The sequence below is a fragment of the Chanodichthys erythropterus genome, chromosome 12 (assembly GCF_024489055.1).
Source record: "Chanodichthys erythropterus isolate Z2021 chromosome 12, ASM2448905v1, whole genome shotgun sequence".
NCBI classification, from domain to species: Eukaryota; Metazoa; Chordata; class Actinopteri; order Cypriniformes; family Xenocyprididae; genus Chanodichthys; species Chanodichthys erythropterus.
In genome coordinates, this window is record NC_090232.1 from 44,056,807 (window position 1) to 44,077,663 (window position 20,857).

The 20,857-nt window shown below is 39.1% G+C and overlaps 2 protein-coding genes across 2 annotated transcripts; one reads left to right on the forward strand and one right to left on the reverse strand.

Moving 5' to 3' along the window:
• Positions 1-3,702: 3,702 nt before the first annotated feature.
• On the reverse strand, positions 3,703-11,103 carry cct4 (chaperonin containing TCP1, subunit 4 (delta)). The gene is made up of 13 exons (XM_067404510.1): positions 10,846-11,103; positions 10,088-10,140; positions 9,862-9,951; positions 9,289-9,397; positions 8,298-8,562; positions 7,961-8,093; positions 7,675-7,814; positions 5,296-5,392; positions 5,067-5,177; positions 4,779-4,909; positions 4,324-4,558; positions 4,111-4,224; positions 3,703-3,862 (listed from the first exon to the last, which is right to left on the reverse strand). Exons 1-13 carry the CDS (start codon positions 10,946-10,948, stop codon positions 3,848-3,850), a joined length of 1,596 nt encoding a protein of 531 aa, XP_067260611.1. The 5' UTR covers positions 10,949-11,103; the 3' UTR covers positions 3,703-3,847.
• A 100-nt stretch (positions 11,104-11,203) lies between these two features.
• Positions 11,204-20,294, forward strand: pus10 (pseudouridine synthase 10). Its single transcript, XM_067404511.1, has 18 exons — positions 11,204-11,443; positions 12,634-12,760; positions 12,866-13,066; positions 14,259-14,345; positions 14,436-14,470; positions 15,291-15,402; positions 15,478-15,539; positions 15,772-15,817; positions 16,372-16,436; positions 16,515-16,600; positions 18,033-18,158; positions 18,338-18,394; positions 18,515-18,591; positions 18,966-19,021; positions 19,307-19,424; positions 19,502-19,644; positions 19,892-19,991; positions 20,118-20,294. Exons 2-18 carry the CDS (start codon positions 12,635-12,637, stop codon positions 20,154-20,156), a joined length of 1,536 nt encoding a protein of 511 aa, XP_067260612.1. The 5' UTR covers positions 11,204-11,443; position 12,634; the 3' UTR covers positions 20,157-20,294.
• The last annotated feature ends 563 nt before the right edge of the window (positions 20,295-20,857 follow it).

Below are 20,857 nucleotides of genomic sequence, written 5' to 3' on the forward strand. Positions count from 1 at the left end.
TGCCCCCCGCAGCGTTGGTCTGGTTTCAGACTCAAATTGATTCTATTGAACCCTGGTGCATTTGCGTTCATCTTACGTCATCACAGACGTGCACGGCACATGATAGATTTGGTGCTATTATGTGCAGCAGAGTAAATGACACTTGGGTTTCCTGTATGTGTGTCTGTTGTAGACGGTTTTCCGCTGCTTGCAAACGGACTATTTTGAGGAGACAGCTGATTACCATTCATTTGCCACTCTGATTGCACTCGCAAAATGGTAAATCATTGACACTATCATCTCTTACATGCGTTTTATTGAAGTAAATAAATTATAATCGGCTAAAACGCATGCGCAGCTTACTTTACTACCTGAAGAAGTGATCACCTGAGACCGTGTTGCTTTCATATTTACACGAACCGCGACACAGTTCGAGTGCAACCGAACTCAAGACTACCTCCTTCAGGTAGTCTCAGGTTCAGTACCACAGTGCGCACCCGGGTTCGCATGATAGCTTTCACATTAGTGATTTGTCATGCAAACCATGCCCTGTTTCGAACTAAACTGCCAGTGTGAAAGCCCACTTAGAGGGCACTGGTGATTCAGAAAGCCAGGGAGGCACAGGGGGTGCTGGAAACTCAGAGAGCACTGGTGATTCAGAAATCCAGGGAGGCAGAGGGGGTGCTGGAGACTCACAGAGCACTGGTGATTCAGAAAGCCAGGGAGGCACAGGGGGTGCTGGAGACTCAGAGGGCTCTGGGGATTCAGAAAGCCAGGGAGGCACAGGGGGTGCTGGAGACTCAGAGGGCTCTGGGGATTCAGAAAGCCAGGGAGGCAAATTGGGTGCTGGAAACTCAGAGAGCACTGGTGATTCAGAAAGCCAGGGAGGCACAGGGGGTGCTGGAGACTCAGAGAGCACTGGTGATTCATAAAGCCAGGGAGGCACAGGGGGTGCTGGAGACTCAGAGGGCTCTGGGGATTCAGAAAGCCAGGGAGGCAAATTGGGTGCTGGAAACTCAGAGAGCACTGGTGATTCAGAAAGCCAGGGAGGCACAGGGGGTGCTGGAGACTCAGAGGGCTCTGGGGATTCAGAAAGCCAGGGAGGCACAGGGGGTGCTGGAAACTCAGAGAGCACTGGTGATTCAGAAATCCAGGGAGGCAGAGGGGGTGCTGGAGACTCACAGAGCACTGGTGATTCAGAAAGCCAGGGAGGCACAGGGGGTGCTGGAGACTCAGAGGGCTCTGGGGATTCAGAAAGCCAGGGAGGCACAGGGGGTGCTGGAGACTCAGAGAGCACCGGTGATTCAGAAAGCCAGGGAGGCAGAGGGGGTGCTGGAGACTCAGAGAGCACCGGTGATTCAGAAAGCCAGGGAGGCACAGGGGGTGCTGGAGACTCAGAGAGCACCGGTGATTCAGAAAGCCAGGGAGGCACAGGGGGTGCTGGAGACTCAGAGAGCACTGGTGATTCAGAAAGCCAGGGAGGCACAGGGGGTGCTGGAGACTCAGAGGGCTCTGGGGATTCAGAAAGCCAGGGAGGCACAGGGGGTGCTGGAGACTCAGAGAGCACTGGTGATTCAGAAAGCCAGGGAGGCACAGGGGGTGCTGGAGACTCAGAGAGCACTGGTGATTCAGAAAGCCAGGGAGGCACAGGGGGTGCTGGAGACTCAGAGAGCACTGGTGATTCAGAAAGCCAGGGAGGCACAGGGGGTGCTGGAGACTCAGAGGGCTCTGGGGATTCAGAAAGCCAGGGAGGCACAGGGGGTGCTGGAGACTCAGAGAGCACTGGTGATTCAGAAAGCCAGGGAGGCACAGGGGGTGCTGGAAACTCAGAGAGCACTGGTGATTCAAAAAGCCAGGGAGGCACAGGGGGTGCTGGAAACTCAGAGAGCACTGGGAATTCAGAGAGCCAGGGAGGCACAGGGGTTGCTGGAGACTCAGAGGGCTCTGGGTATACAGAGAGCCAGGGAGGCACAGGGGTTGCTGGAGACTCAGAGGGCTCTGGGGATACAGAGAGCCAGGGAGGCACGAGGGGTGCTGGAGACTCAGAGGGCACTGAAGACTCATGGTGAGTGTCCACTACAGCATTAAAACTCCGCTCAGTGCTGCTGGCAATGCTATAACACCTCCACTTTGGGGTGTCTGTAGTGAGTGTGTTTAATCTGTTTTTTTTTGTTTGTTTTTTAAAGCACGGACAATATAATAATCAGAGATGCATGCGATTACATTTGGAAATAGGCAAGTTGTGTTTCCAAATGCCCAGGGCAAAGATATCCTTTCAAATGTATAAACTTTTATAAACCCAGCCAGTATAATCACAACGAAAACATCCAACCTGTAAAACGTCTAATATGCAAATAATATGATTTATGCACTAAATTCAGCATAAACTCCAGCACTACATGCATATTTTAAATGCTCAAGACAGACATCACTACCTGAACCTCACAGAGATTGGCTGCCGCCTGTGTTTTCCACTTGCTATTTGCATAAAGTTGAGAACTGCCCAAACTTTAAGGATCTCGGCCACTCTAAACGCTTTCTCCGTCCACTATCATTCCCACAATACACAGTGCAAGCGTGAAGCACAACTTCCATAGGAATGAACTGAAAATGCTCACTCTGAATGGCAGCTATGATGGGATGAGACTCTCGAATGGAGGCCCATCATGGAAAAAGAGACTCTGGAATGGCGGCCATGACGGGCAGGTACTCTGGAATGGTGGCCATGATGGTACAGGACTCTGGAGTGGCGGCCATCTTTGCTAAAGACTTTGGCTCTGAGATTTCACACATGGTAGAGGATCTGGGAAGATCACTCGCTGGAACCATTGGCATTTGCAATGCTGTATTCCTTGGAGTGGGAATTTCTCTCTCCGCTCTGATGGTGAAGTTCAGCCTCCCTCAATCAGGATCTTTGTGAGGTAGTAAGTCAGGTCATGGCCATCCAAGTCCATATTTACTGCTGCTAGATCCCTTTCTTTTGGTTTGTCAATCTGTTACACGTAGGTTGCAGCAGAGAAGAGGTGAAGCATAATAATTAGCTGTGACCATAAACATTTGCATGCAATATTATGGCATGATTTCACCCCGTTACTGAAATTAACATTCCATAAAATTGACACCAAGGAAATGACATAATTTACATTTTATTGGAAATGCAAGTGTATCATTCAATTTAGATGCGTCCCAATTCGCATTCTTGTGCACTATTCTAAGCTGTTTTGTAGAATAAATCAGTGTTCACACTAAAAATTAAAAAATAAAAAGTGCACTTTAAATACCCGGATAATGCACTTAAACGGAAAAACAAAGTGTGGAACGTTGGACACTTCATGAACTTAACTGTCACAGCTTTAATTAAATAGCAGAGGGGGAGAGGCTATCATGACAAAATAACCTTATAAAGTTCATTTACTACACAGTTGAGTGCATGTGCATAGTTCATAGTGTATTGGGTGTCATTTTGGACACAACTCCAGTGCCCCATTCTGGTGTATAATTATTTGTGTACTACAAACCTGGGTTTTAACTCTCAAGGTTGTTGATTAGAAATAAGAATGGTCAGCTGTTGATCTCAGACCTTCTCAAGCCTCACAGCAGAGCCCTGTCTCTGATCAGATAAGCAGATCAGCTAATAAGATTAAACTTACTGGCATGCACTGGCCATGACAACCACCATGTACATAAATTACTTTATGCACCACATATATCAAAAGACAAAAAAAACAACAAAAGACCAGAGTTGGCGTGTCAAAAAAACATGTTTTATTAAATTACTCCAGGTAACAGCTACAGACAGCGACAGATCAGTTGGTCTTATTGGGGTTACAGCGTTGGCTTGGATCTTCCTTCACTTGTCATGTACAGATTATCGCGTGTTCACCTGCAGAACAAACGAGACGTCATTAATGTTTGTGCATTCACAATCAACATCAACACTAATTATGGTCCTTTAAGGCAGTGGTCACACCCCCTCTAAACCTTTAAAAATCAACATTCTTCAAAATATCTTTTGTGTTCAGCAGAACAAAGAAATTCACACAGGTTTGGAACAACCTGAGAGTTAGTAAATGATAGCATTTCAGTTTTGGGTGAACTGCCCCTTTAAGAACTCAGACATAAATCACTCACGAGATCATCAATCTTGAGGATGCTGCGAACCGTTTCCGTGGCGAGGGTGAGTGCGCTGACGGAGACCAGCAGAGGCTGAACTACCAGCTCCTCCAGGATGTTAGAGATCCCACCCTGAGAGACCAAAAGACATGTTAGACACTCATTTCCTGTCAGCAGTTACAGCTTTCTGTCCGTAGGTGGCACTATTGAGTGGGTGGTTGAGAGTCGCACCTTGCGGACGTTAATCCCGGCGGTCTTCTCTCCCTGAGCGTGTCTGTTGCGCAACTCCGTCACAGTGGAGATGGGATTAAGACCAGCGTTCTCTGCCAGAGTGGAGGGAATGACCTCAAGGGCGTCGGCGTACGCACGCACACAGTACGCCTCCATGCCGGCCAGAGTGCGGGAATATTCTGCCAACCTCAGTGCCAGCTCGATCTCTGGTGCTCCACCGCCAGCAATCAGAGCTCTGCAGATGCACAGGAAGAGGAGGAGTTAGCAAACAGCTTCTACTGATTCAAAAGTTGTGTCCCAAATGACACACTATACACTCATTTGTATAGTGTATGAACCTTATAAGGTTATTTTGTCATGATAACCGACTGTTCAGAGAGAATAACAGCATCCACAAAGAAAAAAAATGAAATACTTTAAATATGAAACTAAAAGTCCCTTGCGATCTCCGTTACCTCTTCTTGACCAGACAGCGGATGACACAGAGGGCATCATGGATGGATCGCTCTGCCTCCTCAATCACCAGTTTGTTGGAACCACGGACGACGATACTGACCGTCTTTCCGGGATTTACACATCCTGTGATCTACAAACACAAACAACACACTGCTGTCATTATCCAGAACGGACAGAGCGAAAACATCTGAATTTCTGCATTTGGAGTATCTGTCTATAAATAAATGTAGGAGAAAAACAAAACATGTTCAGTTGGAGATGCATCTATGTTATAAAAGTTAGGTTACCTTCACTAGTTTGCCAGATCCATCCAGGCTAACCTCTTCTACTAGCTCTGCTGTTCCCAGCATCTCTGGAGTGAAATGGTCAACATGAGCTATAGGTTTGGTGCCAATAGTCTGATGGGAAAGAAGAAAGAGGCATGTCCACTTCAGAATGTGTATTAGATATCAGACACAAACTTTACACTAAAAAGCATTTAGTGGTTTCATGAGAGCTGGATCTTGCTGGTCATACCTTGCAGATGAATTCAATTTCCTCCCTCTCAATGTCCTTGATCACCATGATCTTCATCTTATTTAGGAAGTGAAGGGCCAGATCACTCAGGGCATCTCTGAAAGACACAAGGATCCACAAATATGTTGATTACCGCTGACAGAGGCTGATACACAAGTCCATATTCTGAACACAATGTAGCCAAATACAGAGGATCAAATGTGTCTTTTCCAACATGATAATGATCCCAAACACATGGCAAATGCAACAAAAGTGTTCATGCTTAAGGCCTGTTTCACACTGCAAGTGTAAGCAGCGCATATTTTTTTTCGGCGCCCATGTTAACCAACAGATGCATTCACACAGGCAGCAGGAGCAGCACGTAAGCGTAAAGCAAAAACTTCTAGCAAACAGCAGTGAAGCGGGGGTTTCGGTGCCGAGTCTATTTTTGCTGCGCTGCTGACGCTCAATTAAAGTGAAAGCAAATTTGATGGACAAAATATAATTTCACACACAAAGTATTCAAAATGCACAGAATACGCATGTCAAATGTGTTTTAACAAGAATTTGAGTATGACAGAAAAGAAAATTAAGAACCAAAAATAATTATAGAAGACCATATAGTTTTTAATTATTCAGTATGGGTTAAAGTATGGTGTATTTAAAAAAAACTAAAGTAAACCAGCCAGAAAATATGATATATAAACATTATTTTAGTTATTACACAAATATATATAGGCTGCAGCATACCCAAATCAAACACGAGTTTGCTGGCTTTTTTCGCAGAGTTTGCTGTCTTGTAAACGTGTACGCGGCAGATGATGTAAAACACATTACCTCATTCGTGTGCAGCAATGGATGACACAAGGCTTTTATTTATTTTTATTTATTTATTACGTTATATGAGAATGTTGTACACCTCCCCATGTTAAGAAACTTTCAAGACTCTCAAGTTTATAAATGACCAACTTATAAAAACAAATTTATAGCTGTCTGTGTAAAGATTGCTCACTTTATATTCAGCTTCGAGTCGCTGCTGTGACGCTGTACAAACGCTTGCAGTGTGAATACTCGCGCGCCTCTGCAGCTGCAGTGACGATGTAGTTACACTCACGCTTGCAGTGTGAAACAGGCTTAAGTCTTCAAGTGGCCTCCTCAGTCCCCTGACCTTAAAACCAATGAAACCCTTTGGGAAATTATAAACCTGAATTGACAAGTCATTCAGGTCTTCCAATAAAGCTCAACTTTGGGAATAACTTGAGGATTAGTAATCGAAAATAAATGCCAATTCTGGAATTGGATACTTGTTATAAAATTAAAATTTAGATTCCACTTTGGGTCTAGATCCATGCATTAGGTCTTAAAGTGACAGCAGCCTAATAAACCTGTTGCCTGCTGGTTGTGTCATAATAATGTTAATCAAGAACAAAAGAAAATCACTCACTGATCTTGACTGAACTTTTGCTACTTCAATAAGGATTTATCTATATTTTATTTAGAAAAAGAAAACTATGCAGTGTTATTTTACATTTGATTTCAGGGAATCGATAAGAATTAGAATCGAAATTGCTGAAATTCAAACAATACCCAACCCTACATGACATGCCAAAGTTTACTGAGTCAATGCCCAGGAAAATGGCTGCTGAACCAAATATTTGTAACTGATTACACTGTAGTTAGGAATATGATGGTGAGGACATATGACATTTTGACATTTTCAAAAGCGCAAGTAAAATGCGCACAGCCATTCACAACGATGCGTGTCCACTGTTAGGTTCCCTATTAGCATTGGATTTAAATCCAAAATATTGCCAAATAAGCTTTTATATTTTGCTTTGAAACTACATCTTCCACCATCGTCAGATCCTCACTCTCGTGATAAATGAAACCTGACTCCTGCTGCTGATCTGTGCTGTGACTCTCAATCAGGCTCACGCTGCATTGAGCAGATGCATTCAGTTTTTAATCGAAGTGTCTGTTCTCTAACTGAGCTAAATCAACATTTATTACTATAAAACATTAAAACGAAGGGGGTTGGATGTTACCAGTGTTGCGGCTGAACACCGGTAACACCAACTATCACAGCAAGCCTAATTGTAGTAAAGGTATGTTTTATTTCCTGTGAGCTTCTTGTTTTTCTATGCCTATTTCTATTTTGCCTTTCTTGCCAAATAATTTTGTCATTTTAATACTTTAACCAAGTTTAGTGCAATCTTCTTCACAGTATAACATACCCCTCATATTTTGATTGTTTAATTGAACCTGAAGTGTCATTAAAAGCAAATATTGTGAAAATAAATCCCCTCCGGACATCACTTTTGGCCACTAATGTATAAAGCAAGGTTAGTTTCATGTTTTCTGTCAGCAACTGTGCGATGGAGGTTTGTGGTGATTTTGTACCTCAGGATGGATTTCTGGATGAGCAAGACAGTGCAGCCGGCTTTCTTAATTTGTTTGATCAGGTTGAGGATGTAAGCTCTCTCCTCGCGGAGCACACGGTCCATCTGAGCGTAGTCCGACACCACAATCTGATTGTCCATCTGTCCCAATAAGAGCACCGCACAAACACATTAAAACAATGACAATGATCTTGACCAATGCTATAGATGCAAGAAGAAACTTTTCACTTCTTAGCAAGATCTGTATTTTATAATTGAAAAAAAAAAAAAAGCATATGACTGCGTACATCAGTTTTGGGAGGGGACAGGCAGAACTGGATGAGGCCGATTTTGGCCTTCTCCACACGGGACACTCCAGTGTTCACCACCCTCTGAGTCAACACCAGACCATCCACCAGCTCACAGTCATCAATGGTCCCTCTGTAAACACAAACACATCCATGAATTTATTTCTGCTAAGAAAAACTACTTCTTTCTGCAAACTGAAAACTGTCTGTAACCTGCAAACACGAGATAGAATAAAGACTGGGGAGTATCTGCTTTCGACAACATATCCCTTTTTGTGTGCCTTCATTCTCAAAGTTCAGCGTATCTGCCAGGTTTTACATTTAAACTGCGTCTCACCCGAGTTTCTTGACAATGTGGATGTTGCGGAGATCAACGCTAGTGGCGGTGGCAGGGTCGATGACCTTCATGACGGCGTCGACGCTCATGGGCGCGAGCAGGCTGGAGTACTGTGACACCACCTTAGAGCAGAGCGAGGTGGTGGCGCTGTTCAGAAGCGTCTCTTTGTCGCTGAGCAGCACCGGCTGACTGATGGAGGTCAAGATCTCAACGCCTTTCTCAACAGCCTTCTGGAAGGACTCGGAAATGATGGTCGGGTGGATTCCTGGCAGGAAAAACAGATTATGTTAAACATGCTATCATAAATAAACACCTCTATGACAAATAAAGAATTATGAGAAAGGGTCAAAGGGCAACCTGAATGGTTAAAAACGGCATCTGTCCACTGTATGACAGTGCATCAGAGGGTTATAATGTTAAATCAGTGCCAACTAGGGCTGCATGATATATCGGCCACCATATCGGAATCGCTGATACGCGTTCTTTTATGATGGATGGATGCGCTTTTTGGAGCTTCAAAAACTCGTGCACTATTCAATGCCATTACAAAGCTGGGATGAGCCATTTTATTATGGCTGAAAGAAGAAAGTCATATACAGCTAGGATATCTTGAGGGTGAGTAAATTATTGGATAATTTTCATTTTTGGGTGAACTATTCCTTCACATAATGTTGTCCAATGACTTGTTTGCATTATTTAGGCATTGTTTTATTTATTTTTAAGGCAATCATTTTTTTTTTCAAGGAAAGCAATCCATAGAAAATTCATTTTAAAACATATACTGGTCCAAACTAGGCTACTCAATATATTTGATTTATGATGAAGTGCTTGAGACATGGTCAATATATCGGTTATTGGTTTTCAAATTTAAATAATTATGGGTATTGGCCAAAATGTTCATATCGATGCATCCCTAATGCTAACATACTTAAATTCATTTCATTTTAATGTCCAGTTTATAAATAACATGTTTATTGTAACTAAAGCTTACCTTTCTGTAGCAGTTTAGAGCAGGCATCAAGAAGAGCTCCAGCAATCACCACCACTGATGTAGTGCCGTCACCAGCCTCAATATCCTGAGCTTTAGACAGCTCCACCATCTAAAACACACATATGTATCCCATGATACTCCAGACGTGACCTCTGACATGCAATGACTGGGGTGGGAATCATTTAGAATGACAAATTAAGATATTTTTGATGAAATCTGAGTGATTTCTGTCCCTCCATTGACAGCTACGCAACTACCACTTTGATGCTTAAAAAGTTATATTGATATTCCATATGAATTGAGCAGTTTAGTCCAAATTTTCTGAAGAGACACGATCGCTTTATATAATGAACAAATTGAATTTATTTTATTGTACACAAAAGCGAGTAAATGACAGAATTTAAATTTTTGGGTGAACTAACTCTTTAACATTTAGAGGATTTTTGAAATTTGTTCATCGATTTGAATTGGTAGAAAATAGAATCGCAACAAAATCAATCTAAAACAAACGCCTTCATTCAGCACCTTCAGGCTATAGAAATGAAGAAAAACATCTCTGAATCAATGATTTACCATTTTGGCCGCAGGATGCAGCACCTGCATCTGTTTGAGGATTGTGGCTCCATCATTGGTGATGGTGACGTCTCCTTTCCCATCCTGAATCTGCAGAGAACAAAAACATTCACTCAGTGCACAGAAAAAACAGTTATTGATTGATATAACACCAAGTCAAGTGAAGCATGAAACTGTCATATTATATGACAGGATTTATATCAATGAAAAAAAACAAAAAACATACCATTTTGTCCATGCCCTTAGGGCCCAGACTCGTTCTGATGGCATCTGCGACAGCTGTCAATCAAAAGACAAGATCAATCATCACACCTGCTGCTGCCATATATATATATATATTTATTTATTTATATTTATAAATGTATATGTGTGTCTAAAACATTTAAGCTACTATAAACAGATAGATGGTTAATTTAATTATTATTAGTATTATTTTTAAGTACAGATCTTTTGTTATTTATATTGCAACATACCCAAAATGCAATGTAATATATATATATCTATATATATAGATATATATATATATATATATATATATATATATATATATATATGCGGGATAAAAATAAATTTTAGTCAAATTTCTACGAATAATAAAGACTTTCTTAATGAATGAAATGTGTGATGCTCTTTTTTTATTTGAACAAAAATTAAAATATTTATATGTTGATTATATTCATACGCACATATTTATGTACACTCGTATTGAGTGCGTCATGTGTTGTCAAAATGAAGACCACACCTTATATGGAGGACAGTGAGTGTGCATTGTGAATATGAGGACCACACATGGCGACATTATCATCATATAATGCGTTTAAATACGCCACTTTTGCAGAAATGAAGGCATTTGTGCAGATATTGTCATGTTTATAACGGTACAGGACTTCTCTTGACTCATGCTCCCTCTGCACATCACAATATAATAAACTAATCCCTGTCAGTGTTTCTCTCAGATTGAACATGAATATCCATCTCTCTCACCTTTCCCGGCGCTGATGTTGCTGAAGCGGATCTGGGCGGGTTTGTCCCGGTCCACATACGCGCCTCCTTTGTTTTTAGACCCGTTCGACATCGCTTCAGGCATGATGGCTAATACTTATGTTATGTTGTTCAAGAGATTTCACAGACGCAGATGGACGACACCCGGTCTCTCTAGGCCGTCTCTGCGGTTCGGATGGGTTCAGATAACGTCAAGTTCAGAAATCCCAAGCAGAACCTTCCAGATCCACCGGTCGCGACGATAACAGAGAAAGGACCCCGAGCGTGACAGTGCGGCGCGTGAGGATGACGTTCAGGGGTGTCTTAAAACATGCCCAAGAAGATACAGTTGCAGCAAGTAGATATGTTGTAGTAGGTCTACAACGCCCCCTTATACAAATGCCAGAGTATGTTGTGTTTTATAGTTTATAATATATGATTCGCGCAGTTTCTTTGCTTTAGGATAAAATGAAGCTTGTTGTACAGTGAGACCGCGAGCTGCTGTGTTCATAAACACATGTGTCTGTCAGCGCGCGCGTGCCAGCAGCCGGTTCACTGTTTCTCTGAGGTCTGAATGAAGAGTTGAAGCGATCCAGTGAAGGTAAGCAGGATGGTGAACATGTTTAGATAGCGGTTTTTCAATAAAACATGTGCTGTTTGTGTTTGTCATATACATACTGTGTGGTGTAACTGATGCAAGCTCGGTAATAATCCAAAATATTTTGTCCTTATATCATGATGATAGTTTTAATGTTTCCAACTTCCCCTTTACGTATTATCAAATAAAACATCGTAAATGTACATTTATGGAAATACAAGGTAGCATTTTGTCTTTATTAAAAACAATAAGTACATTAACGACATGTAGTTGAGCAAAGTTTAAGTTTTAGATAGACTTTAGATAGGCCAACGTCTTATTTTTATTTATTTATGCATATTTTTTCTAAATTTTTAGATTGCATTTTGGGTGTGTTGCAATATAAACAAAAACAACAACAAAAAAATAATAATTTTAAGATGTATATCAAAGATGTATATCATAATTTCATTATGTATATCAAATGTTGTGACTTGTTTGCTACATTTAATGTCAAATTATGCACTTATCATCACAGAGGTAATTTTTGAAACTATGATTCTCATTAAAGAAATGTGTTTGTAATATATGCAATTCTATATAAGTTTCCATTTGATAACATTAGTTAACTAGATTAGTTTAAATAAAGCTACAATGATCACTTATATAATGTTTTATAAATATCGTCATATTGTCCAGTCCTAAAACTTGTATAGTTTTTGTCAGTGTTTATTTAAAAACACCCAATTATGCAGAATTTAAGATGGTTAATATTTAATTGATGAGTTGTCAACACAATATATAACAATACGGGTATGAAAAAAGCTCTTTCCCGTTTTGGATGTGTTTTGTGTGTTTTTCATGGCATTCACGCTGAAAACCAATGTTGCCGCTCAGTCTTTGTGCCACTCTGTGCATACCCTCTACTAACAAAGATTGATAAACACTCTACCACATGTATTGCTCATTGTTAGTTAATGCATTAACCAATGTTAACTAATAGGACCTTGCTGTGAAGAGTTACCTTAAAAAGTCTTTATTTTTAAATTTTAGTTGGCATAATATATTAATTAAAAACTTTAAGGTTGTGTTTTCAGTTTAGCATGAACTATATAAACTACTCCATAAATAAATCATTTGTCATCACATCATGACATGTATTTAGGACATGTTGTACAGCATGTGACGCTCTGTTTTGCTGTTACTGTCCTCAGCATGCTGTCCCTCAAAGAGAAGGACCGGCCTGTGGTCAGGAAGCTGTTGTGCGCCGGCTGCTGTGTGAGATGCGTCCTGCGCTTCTGCTGTGTGGGAATCTCCTCTGCTTACAGACGATCATACCAGGTCTGTCATATTCAACCCTGAAAATCAGCTGGCTTCGCCCGATGTAGGTGCGTCATTGTGTATGTGTACAGTATGTCTGGCGTTAATGAGCATTTCTGTTGGTAGGACATACACAAGGAGCTTCTCGCCTTCGTCAGTGAGGAAAACAGCCCCTCTGGTGAGGTCAAAACAGACGAGCCACCGAATAAACGCATGAGAGTGGAAGAGGATTGTGTTACACCAGCGGAGACAGAGGCAGGCTCAGACATTTGTCCCGTCTGTTTGGGAATCCTGCAGGACTTCTGCGATTCGACTTTCGCCAAACAGGTATGTATTTTTATAATAATTTTGGTAATGCCTATAAAGAATCCCATCCCACAGAACGTTTCCACTGCACAAAACAACAACAACAAAAACAACAAACAAAATAAATTAAATTATAATAATACAAAAAATACAAATAAAAAGCGGGACCATAATAAACAAATGTTTCATATTCACATATACAGTACTGATGTCCAAAAGTACTGTATGTTTTTTTTTTTTTTTTTTTTAATGACCCTACAAAATATAAAATATTTTATATATTTTTTAATATTTTTAATGTGAGGGAAGAAGAAAACACTAAATTCTGTTAAGGTATTTATCTAACAAAATTGAAAGGCAAACTACAACTACGGGTTTCATTTTACTATGAAAAGAAATGCATCGAAAAACAAAACAATCATTGTAAAAAGCATATATTGACTTCAGTATAATAAATTATTAATATTTTGTTGGTTTTCTCTTGTTTTTGCATGTGTTCATAATTTCGTTATATGACCGTCTGACCAAAATTATGTCTGCACAATTTGCCATGTTTCATTGCATTATCACAAATAAAACAATTGACTCCAAGCACAACTACGCAATATCATTGCAAAATCTTGAACATATTTTATATGAATAAAGGGTGAAGATGTCAGTTATCACTTTTGGCCACCACTGTATATATAAAATGAAAAATAATGATAATGACAAAAATGTATTCTTTATACAAAAATATATGCTGGTAACACTTTACAATGAGGTTTGTTTTGCAAACATTAGTTAACATGAAATAACAGTCAACAACACTTCTACAGCATTCACTAATCTTAATGTTAATCTCAACAATTACTAAAACAAAGGTTTATTATTAATAAAGGTTAATAAATGCTGTAAAAATATATATTGATCATTGTTATTTAATACATTAACTAATAAGATCTTATTGTAAAGTGTTACCTTAAAGGATTAGTCCACTTTTAAATAAACTTTTCCTGATAATTTACTCATCCCCATGTCATCCAAGATGTTCATGTCTTTCTTTCTTCAGTCGAAAAGAAATTAAAGTTTTTGATGAAAACATTCCAGGATTTTTTTTCCCATATAGTGGATTTCAATCCACTAATCCTTTAATTCTTTATGGTACTTTTTTTTTAAATCTATATTCTGCTATCATGTGGATTTTATGGATTTTTATTTTTTTATTTTGCAGGTGTCAGATGCTGTGAAAAAGCAGCAGTATGAGTTTGACAGTCTAGTGCTGACCGTTTCTCTTCCCGCTCAGCTGTCCGTCAGAGAGGTGAGTCCTGCCGCCACAGATGATTGGTTTATCATCTTTTTTATGATAGAAATATGGACAAAATGTGTTTCTCTGTGCATTTCTCTACAGCATTCCTGCTGGTTGCATGTCAAAAAGGAAGTCAGGTATGTAATAAGCAACACATTTCCCATCATTCCCAGCAAGCAACAGCATCCATTTAAAGCAGAGGTTGTCAGTTTTGGCCCTCGAGGTCCACTGTCCTGGGCTGCGTTCTACTTAAATGATGTATTTCCAGAGTTTGGCCTAAGTGTTTAAGTGGGTTTGAAGACCGCAAGCGTTTTTTAAGACTTTTTTTTTTACTCAATGAGACACACTTAAACCAGTGCGTGAATGCAATAAAATGTGCAACACTTTACAGTTTTACAACTAGTGATGTGAAGTCCGATTCATTTCCAGGAACCAGTTCTTTCTGACCGTTCGTTTCAATAAACCGGTTCAAAAGGCTCATCTTTAAATCAATGATTCATCGGTTCCTTACGTCATCATGCAATGATGTCACTACGCAATTCTTTTCTAACAACAGAGTCATGTTGTATCAATGAACCACTCAAATAAAGTAATTTGTGTCAATGCATATTGCTCACTATTTATAACCGAATTATATTTAACATTGAAAGTTTTCCTTGACATTCTGTGAAATGGGGGCATGGAAGTTCCTGAATGTGATGAATGTTGGGATACGGTTAGCCTCAAATCTCACTCTGAAGCACTGTTAGAGATAGTGTGGATTGAGTATACATTAAGTGTACTGCATTAAGTGTACTTGAGACAGTCTTGCACAAATACACACGCTCTCATGTGACCAAGACTGCAAGTGTGTGCATTGTGACCGGCCCCAACTCTGCAGGAAAGTGGCTCTAGAGGATCAGAGTTGAGAACGCCTTGTTTAAAGTGACTGAATGTTCAGAGATGTTGTGTTTCCAGGGAGAAGAGCATGTGTTTAGGTAAAGATGATGTCATCCAGGTGAAGGACGCATTTAAGTGGGCCGTACAGGGAAAGATCGGCCAGGAACTGGGAGCTGCTGTCCTGGCCAATGTGAGTCCTTCTCCTTCCTGATTGAGTTTGTGAATAATTGGCTGTTATCTTATCTCTTGGTTCTGTGATCTGCAGAGTCCGTGTGAAGTGAGTGTCGGGTTTGTACACCCAGAAACAGAGGAGGACTGTCATTTCTTGTAAGTGGGTCAATAATGAAAACGTTAATGGCAGGTTTGAATGGTTGAGCTTGACTAATGCAGGCGACACTGAATTTGTAATTAGAGTATTTACATTATCATTTTACATTTACACTTTTATACTAAGCAACTTTTGTAAGACTTAATGCATAAATGTAAATTTGCCATCATGTAGAATGGGTCTAAATGTTGTCACTTCCTGATTAACACAGATGTGTCTTTCTTTGGGCAGAGCAAACACCTGTCCAGACTGTTTCAAACCCACCAAAAACAAAGCGGTAAGCTTTCCCATTTTTCCCATTTTGTGATTCCAGTCTTCCATGTTCCCATCTCTCTCCACCATCTTTTAAAGAGGACCTATTATGCCCATTATCAAAGTCTTGATTTGGTTTTGGGCTCTACTAGAATAGGGTTTTCATGCTTGAAGGTTCAAAAAACATTATTTTGTACATATTTGACATTATTGCAGCACCTCTTTTCCCAGTATGTCAGTAATGCTCTGTTTAGTTCCTGTCTCTATGAAGCCCCTCCTTCTGAAAAGCTCAATATGCTCTGATTGGTCGGCTCAACCAGTGTGTTGTGATTGGCCAACCGCTTTGAGTGTGTTTGGGAATTGTCCTGCCTGTTCAGAAACAGTGTTACTGATATGGAGAATAACTCTCTTTGGGAGGGACTTTGTAACTTTGCAGACATTTTTCATGATCAAACAGCAAAATTACACATCGCAGGAAGTTGAAAAAAAGGAGCATAATAGGTCCTCTTTAAAATCAAAAGTGCCTATTTTAAATATGAAAGAACTGTAGTTGTATTCCTCTTGGTCTCTGTCCCTCAGTCCATCTTCACCAGGATGGCGGTGGTTAAAGCTCTGGAGAAGATCTCTGATGAGAAGTTTAGCAGGTGAGTGTTTTCAGTTTTCATGCTCACATGAGACAGTTTTTGGTCCTTCTCTTTTAATGTTTGTTGTGTCATGTGCAGGCATTATCCATGTCCACCAAAGAGACCAAACACCAGATGTACATCGCTGGACACCACATGTCTCCACACGTCTGTCTTTATAGCAGGTATGTCCAAATAGTTACTAACATCAGATTTCTATGTTGTCAACTCAACCCATAATTTCAGTGTGATTTGTATTTATATATCTATATATCATATATATATATATATATATATATATATATATATATATATATATATATAATATACAGTACAGTCCAAAAGTTTGGAACCACTAAGATTTTTAATGTTTTTAAAAGAAGTTTCGTCTGCTCACCAAGGCTACATTTATTTAATTAAAAATACAGTAAAAAACAGTAATATTGTGAAATATTATTACAATTTAAAATAACTGTACTATTTAAATATATTTGACAAAGTAATTTATTCCTGTGATCAAAGCTGAATTTTCAGCATCGTTACTCCAGTCTTCAGTGTCACATGATCCTTCAGAAATCATTGTAATATGCTGATTTGCTGCTCAATAAACATTTATGATTATTTTCAATGTTGAAAACAGTTGTGTACTTTTTTTTCAGGATTCCTTGATGAATAGAAAGTTCAAAAGAACAGCATTTATCTGAAATACAAAGCTTCTGTAGCATTATATACTACTGTTAAAAGTTTGGGGTCAGTAAGAATTTTTTTTTTTTTTGAAAAGAAATTAAAGAAATGAATACTTGTATTCAGCAAGGATGCATTAAAACAATCAAAAGTGGCAGTAAAGACATTTATAATGTTACAAAAGATTAGATTTCAGATAAACACTGTTCTTTTGAACTTTCTATTCATCAAATAATCCCGAAAAAAAAATATTGTACACAAATATTTTGTACAATTGTACAATCATGTGACACTGAAGACTGGAGTAATGATGCTGAAAATTCAGCTTTGCATCACAGGAATAAATTACTTTGTGAAATATATTCAAATAGAAAACAGTTATTTTAAATTGTAATAATATTTCACAATATTACTGTTTTTACTGTATTAAATAAATGTAGCCTTGGTGAGCAGACGAAACTTCCTTTAAAAACATTAAAAATCTTAGTGGTTCCAAACTTTTGGACTGTACTGTATATATATAAAATGTATATATGTGGAGTTGGTACAGTTTTTAATGTTTTTGAAGTCTCCTCTGCTCACCAAGGCTTCATTTATTTGATTAAAAATACAGTAAAAACAGTAATATTGTGATATATTATTATAATATAAAATAACTGTTTTCTATTTGAATATATTGTAAAATTTATTTCTGTGATCAAAGCTGAATATTCAGTATCATCACTCCAGTCTTCAGTGTCACATGATCCTTCAGAAATCATTCTAAAATTATGAAACATTTAGAAACATTTATTATTATTATCAATGTTGTGCTGCTTAATATTATTATTGATATATATTTTTTCAGGATTCTTTGATGAATAGAAAGAATATAAAAGTATTAATTTCTTTAAAAAAAACTTTTTTCATCTTACTGAACGTCTGTCTCTGCAGGTCGGTATAATAAGTTTTCCCGGGAGCTTCCGCAGACGCCGTGGGTGATCGATGGAGAGAGGCGGATGGACGGATCCGTGGAGGAGCTGATCGCCACTCCTCTCCTGTCCTCGTTCAGAGCTGACGGTAAGCATCTGTATGTCCTATCACCTCGCAAACTGGACTTCACGGAATATTCAGTCGTCTCAAGACAAATTGTAGGCGACGGATATGTTGCTTCCAAATTGGCACTGCGAACAGCACAGATTGATTTCAGACCGGCAAAATTTATTGTTGAGTATTTTTTCTGTGTCTCTTCCATGTAGGTTTTAACTTCTCATCTTCAGGACGAGAAGACGTGGACGTGAGGACTCTGGGAAATGGTAAAACACAATTACTGCATTCACACACTCTACATTTCCACACTAATTTTGCCTTATGTGTTACAGAATTGAAGTTTGTGTCAAAGCGGTCATATACGTGTTGTTTCTGTGGTTTCTCAGGTCGACCGTTCGCTCTGGAGCTTCTGAACCCCCATCGAGCCAAATTCAACAGAACCGAGATCAAACAACTACAGGAGGTACAAGCGTTTTCCTGCACTTCAGTAATGTGTGTGAATATGTAGTGTTATTGGTAATATATTTGTAACAGTCATGATTACTCATGCATTTCAGTCGTGTTTATACTTGCATTACTTTAAAGTCTTTTGAAGCTGTATTTTACAGTTCTACCCTCACAGTCAATTCCTAATATTTTGTGGGAGGCTGAAAGTATAAATGGTCCCAAACTCAAATAATTTATTGTCATTCAAATGCATATTGCTCAAAAAAATGTTAAGATCATTTTCAAAAATGTAAGCTCTAATCTGATTGGCTGGTTTTATATCATTTTTGGCAATAAGGGTGCACAGATTTTCAATCTGAATTTTGACTCCTGTTCTCTCCTGTCCTGCAGACGATCAACCAGTCATCGGACAAAATTAGAGTACGATACCTACAGATTGTTACCAGGTGTGTGTGTGTTGTATATAAGCACAAATATCCATTGAGACTCAAAAGATCTATAAAAGAAGCGTATTTGTTAGGGCTGCTGGGCATTGACATACATTTCACGAGTCGATTCGATTCAATTCCAGTTTCGATTCAATATCGGAGTATTCTGATTCTGAAAACAGCAGCACAGACTAAAAGATCGATTATTGGTATTTAAGAATCAATATCGGTTCATCAAAATGAGAATCGAGAAATCAACATTTTTAGTCCAGCCCTTATAATATCATGTGTTTATTTCTTCAGGGAAGCAACAAGCCGCATGAAAGAAGGTGAAGAGGAGAAGACGAAAACCTACAGCGCCCTCATCTGGACTCAGAAAGCCATCGATGACACTGATCTGGAATTCCTGGGAAACATCAAGGTCTTTCTGAGCTTTCTGATGTGTTTGAGCAGGACACATGAGAAGAGACGTCCTGATGATTGTCTGTGTGTGTTTAGGATCTGAAGATCGCTCAGAAGACTCCGCTGAGAGTCCTGCATCGCCGGCCGCTGGCGGTCCGACAAAGACTCATCCACTCCATGAGTGCCGTTTACCTGGACACACACCACTTCACCTTGAAGCTGTGCACACAGGCCGGGACGTATCCTTACACAATTCACATTCACCTCTGTAGTTCTCATGTGAAAGCTAATTTAATATAAATATTAATATAATATTATATATAATAATAAAAAGTCTCTTCTGCTCACAAAAACATTAAAACATCCTCATGATTCCAGACTTTCAAATGATCAAAGTCAGTGTTAAGAAAGAGCAGATGATATGATTTGATGTACTTTTAAATGTTTTGCCGTTGTACTGGTTTCCCTTCACGGACGATACTGCAGTTACATTAAAGAGTTTGTGCACGGAGACTTCGGCCGCACTAAACCCAACCTCTGTGACCTCATGAAAACCGAAGCTGATATTCTGGAGCTGGACGTCGAGGTGCGTTTTATTAAATATGCAGTATCACGAGTCATGATGTGGTTTGGATGATTGATGGAAATGTTTAGTAGCACTGCATGTTATCTCAAATCTCTAATATTCCTCTTTCCTGTCTGTGTGTTTTAGTCCGTAGACATCGACTGGCCTCCTGCTATTCCGGATTGACCTTTGGGATTTTGAGAACAGTTTATGTATGTCAGGACTATATATTTCTGTCATACGGTTTTTTGTTAGTTTGATAGTCATTTGGTTGAATTAAAACAAATCCTAATGCATTGCACTATATGCTTTTTCCTTAATAAAACAGCCTAATTTTGTTTGATATTGTCATGTTCCTCATTTAACAGTCTAGATTTGTTTTTGGATATGCAATTTTCACAGAAAAAAAGTTTTGTTTTTCAAGTTTAAATTTACATAGTGTTTAGATTAAATCATCTAATAATATAAATATAAATATATATATATATATGTGACCCTGGACCACAAAACCAGTCATAAGTTGCGTATATTTGTAGCAGTCAACAATACATTGTATGGGTCAAAATGATAGATTTTTTTATGCCAAAAATCATTAGGATATTAAGTTAAGATCATGTTCCATGAAGATATTTTGTAAATTTCCTCCTGTAAATATATCATATTCTTTTTGTAGGTGGATATGCATTGCTAAGGACTTCATTTGGACAATTTTAAAGGCGATTGTCTCAATTTTTTTTTTTTTTTTTTTGCACCCTCAGATTCCAGATTTTCAAATAGTTGTATCTTGGCCAAATATTGTCTATCCTAATAAACCATACATCAAATGGAAAGCTTATTCAGCTTTCAGATAATGCATAAATCTCAATTACTAAAAATTGACCCTTATG

Excerpts from the sequence above, each read along its gene's own strand:
- pus10 (XM_067404511.1), top strand. The coding sequence starts at position 12,635 with ATGCTGTCCCTCAAAGAGAAGGACCGGCCTGTGGTCAGGAAGCTGTTG. Across the intron at positions 13,067-14,258 it reads ATTCGACTTTCGCCAAACAG|GTGTCAGATGCTGTGAAAAA; the intron begins GTATGTATTTTT and ends TTTATTTTGCAG. Across the intron at positions 19,992-20,117 it reads TTCTGGAGCTGGACGTCGAG|TCCGTAGACATCGACTGGCC; the intron begins GTGCGTTTTATT and ends TGTGTGTTTTAG.
- cct4 (XM_067404510.1), bottom strand. The coding sequence starts at position 10,948 with ATGCCTGAAGCGATGTCGAACGGGTCTAAAAACAAAGGAGGCGCGTAT. Across the intron at positions 9,398-9,861 it reads TGCATCCTGCGGCCAAAATG|ATGGTGGAGCTGTCTAAAGC; the intron begins GTAAATCATTGA and ends TGTGTGTTTTAG. Across the intron at positions 8,094-8,297 it reads CACATTGTCAAGAAACTCGG|AGGGACCATTGATGACTGTG; the intron begins GTGAGACGCAGT and ends TTGTGTTTACAG.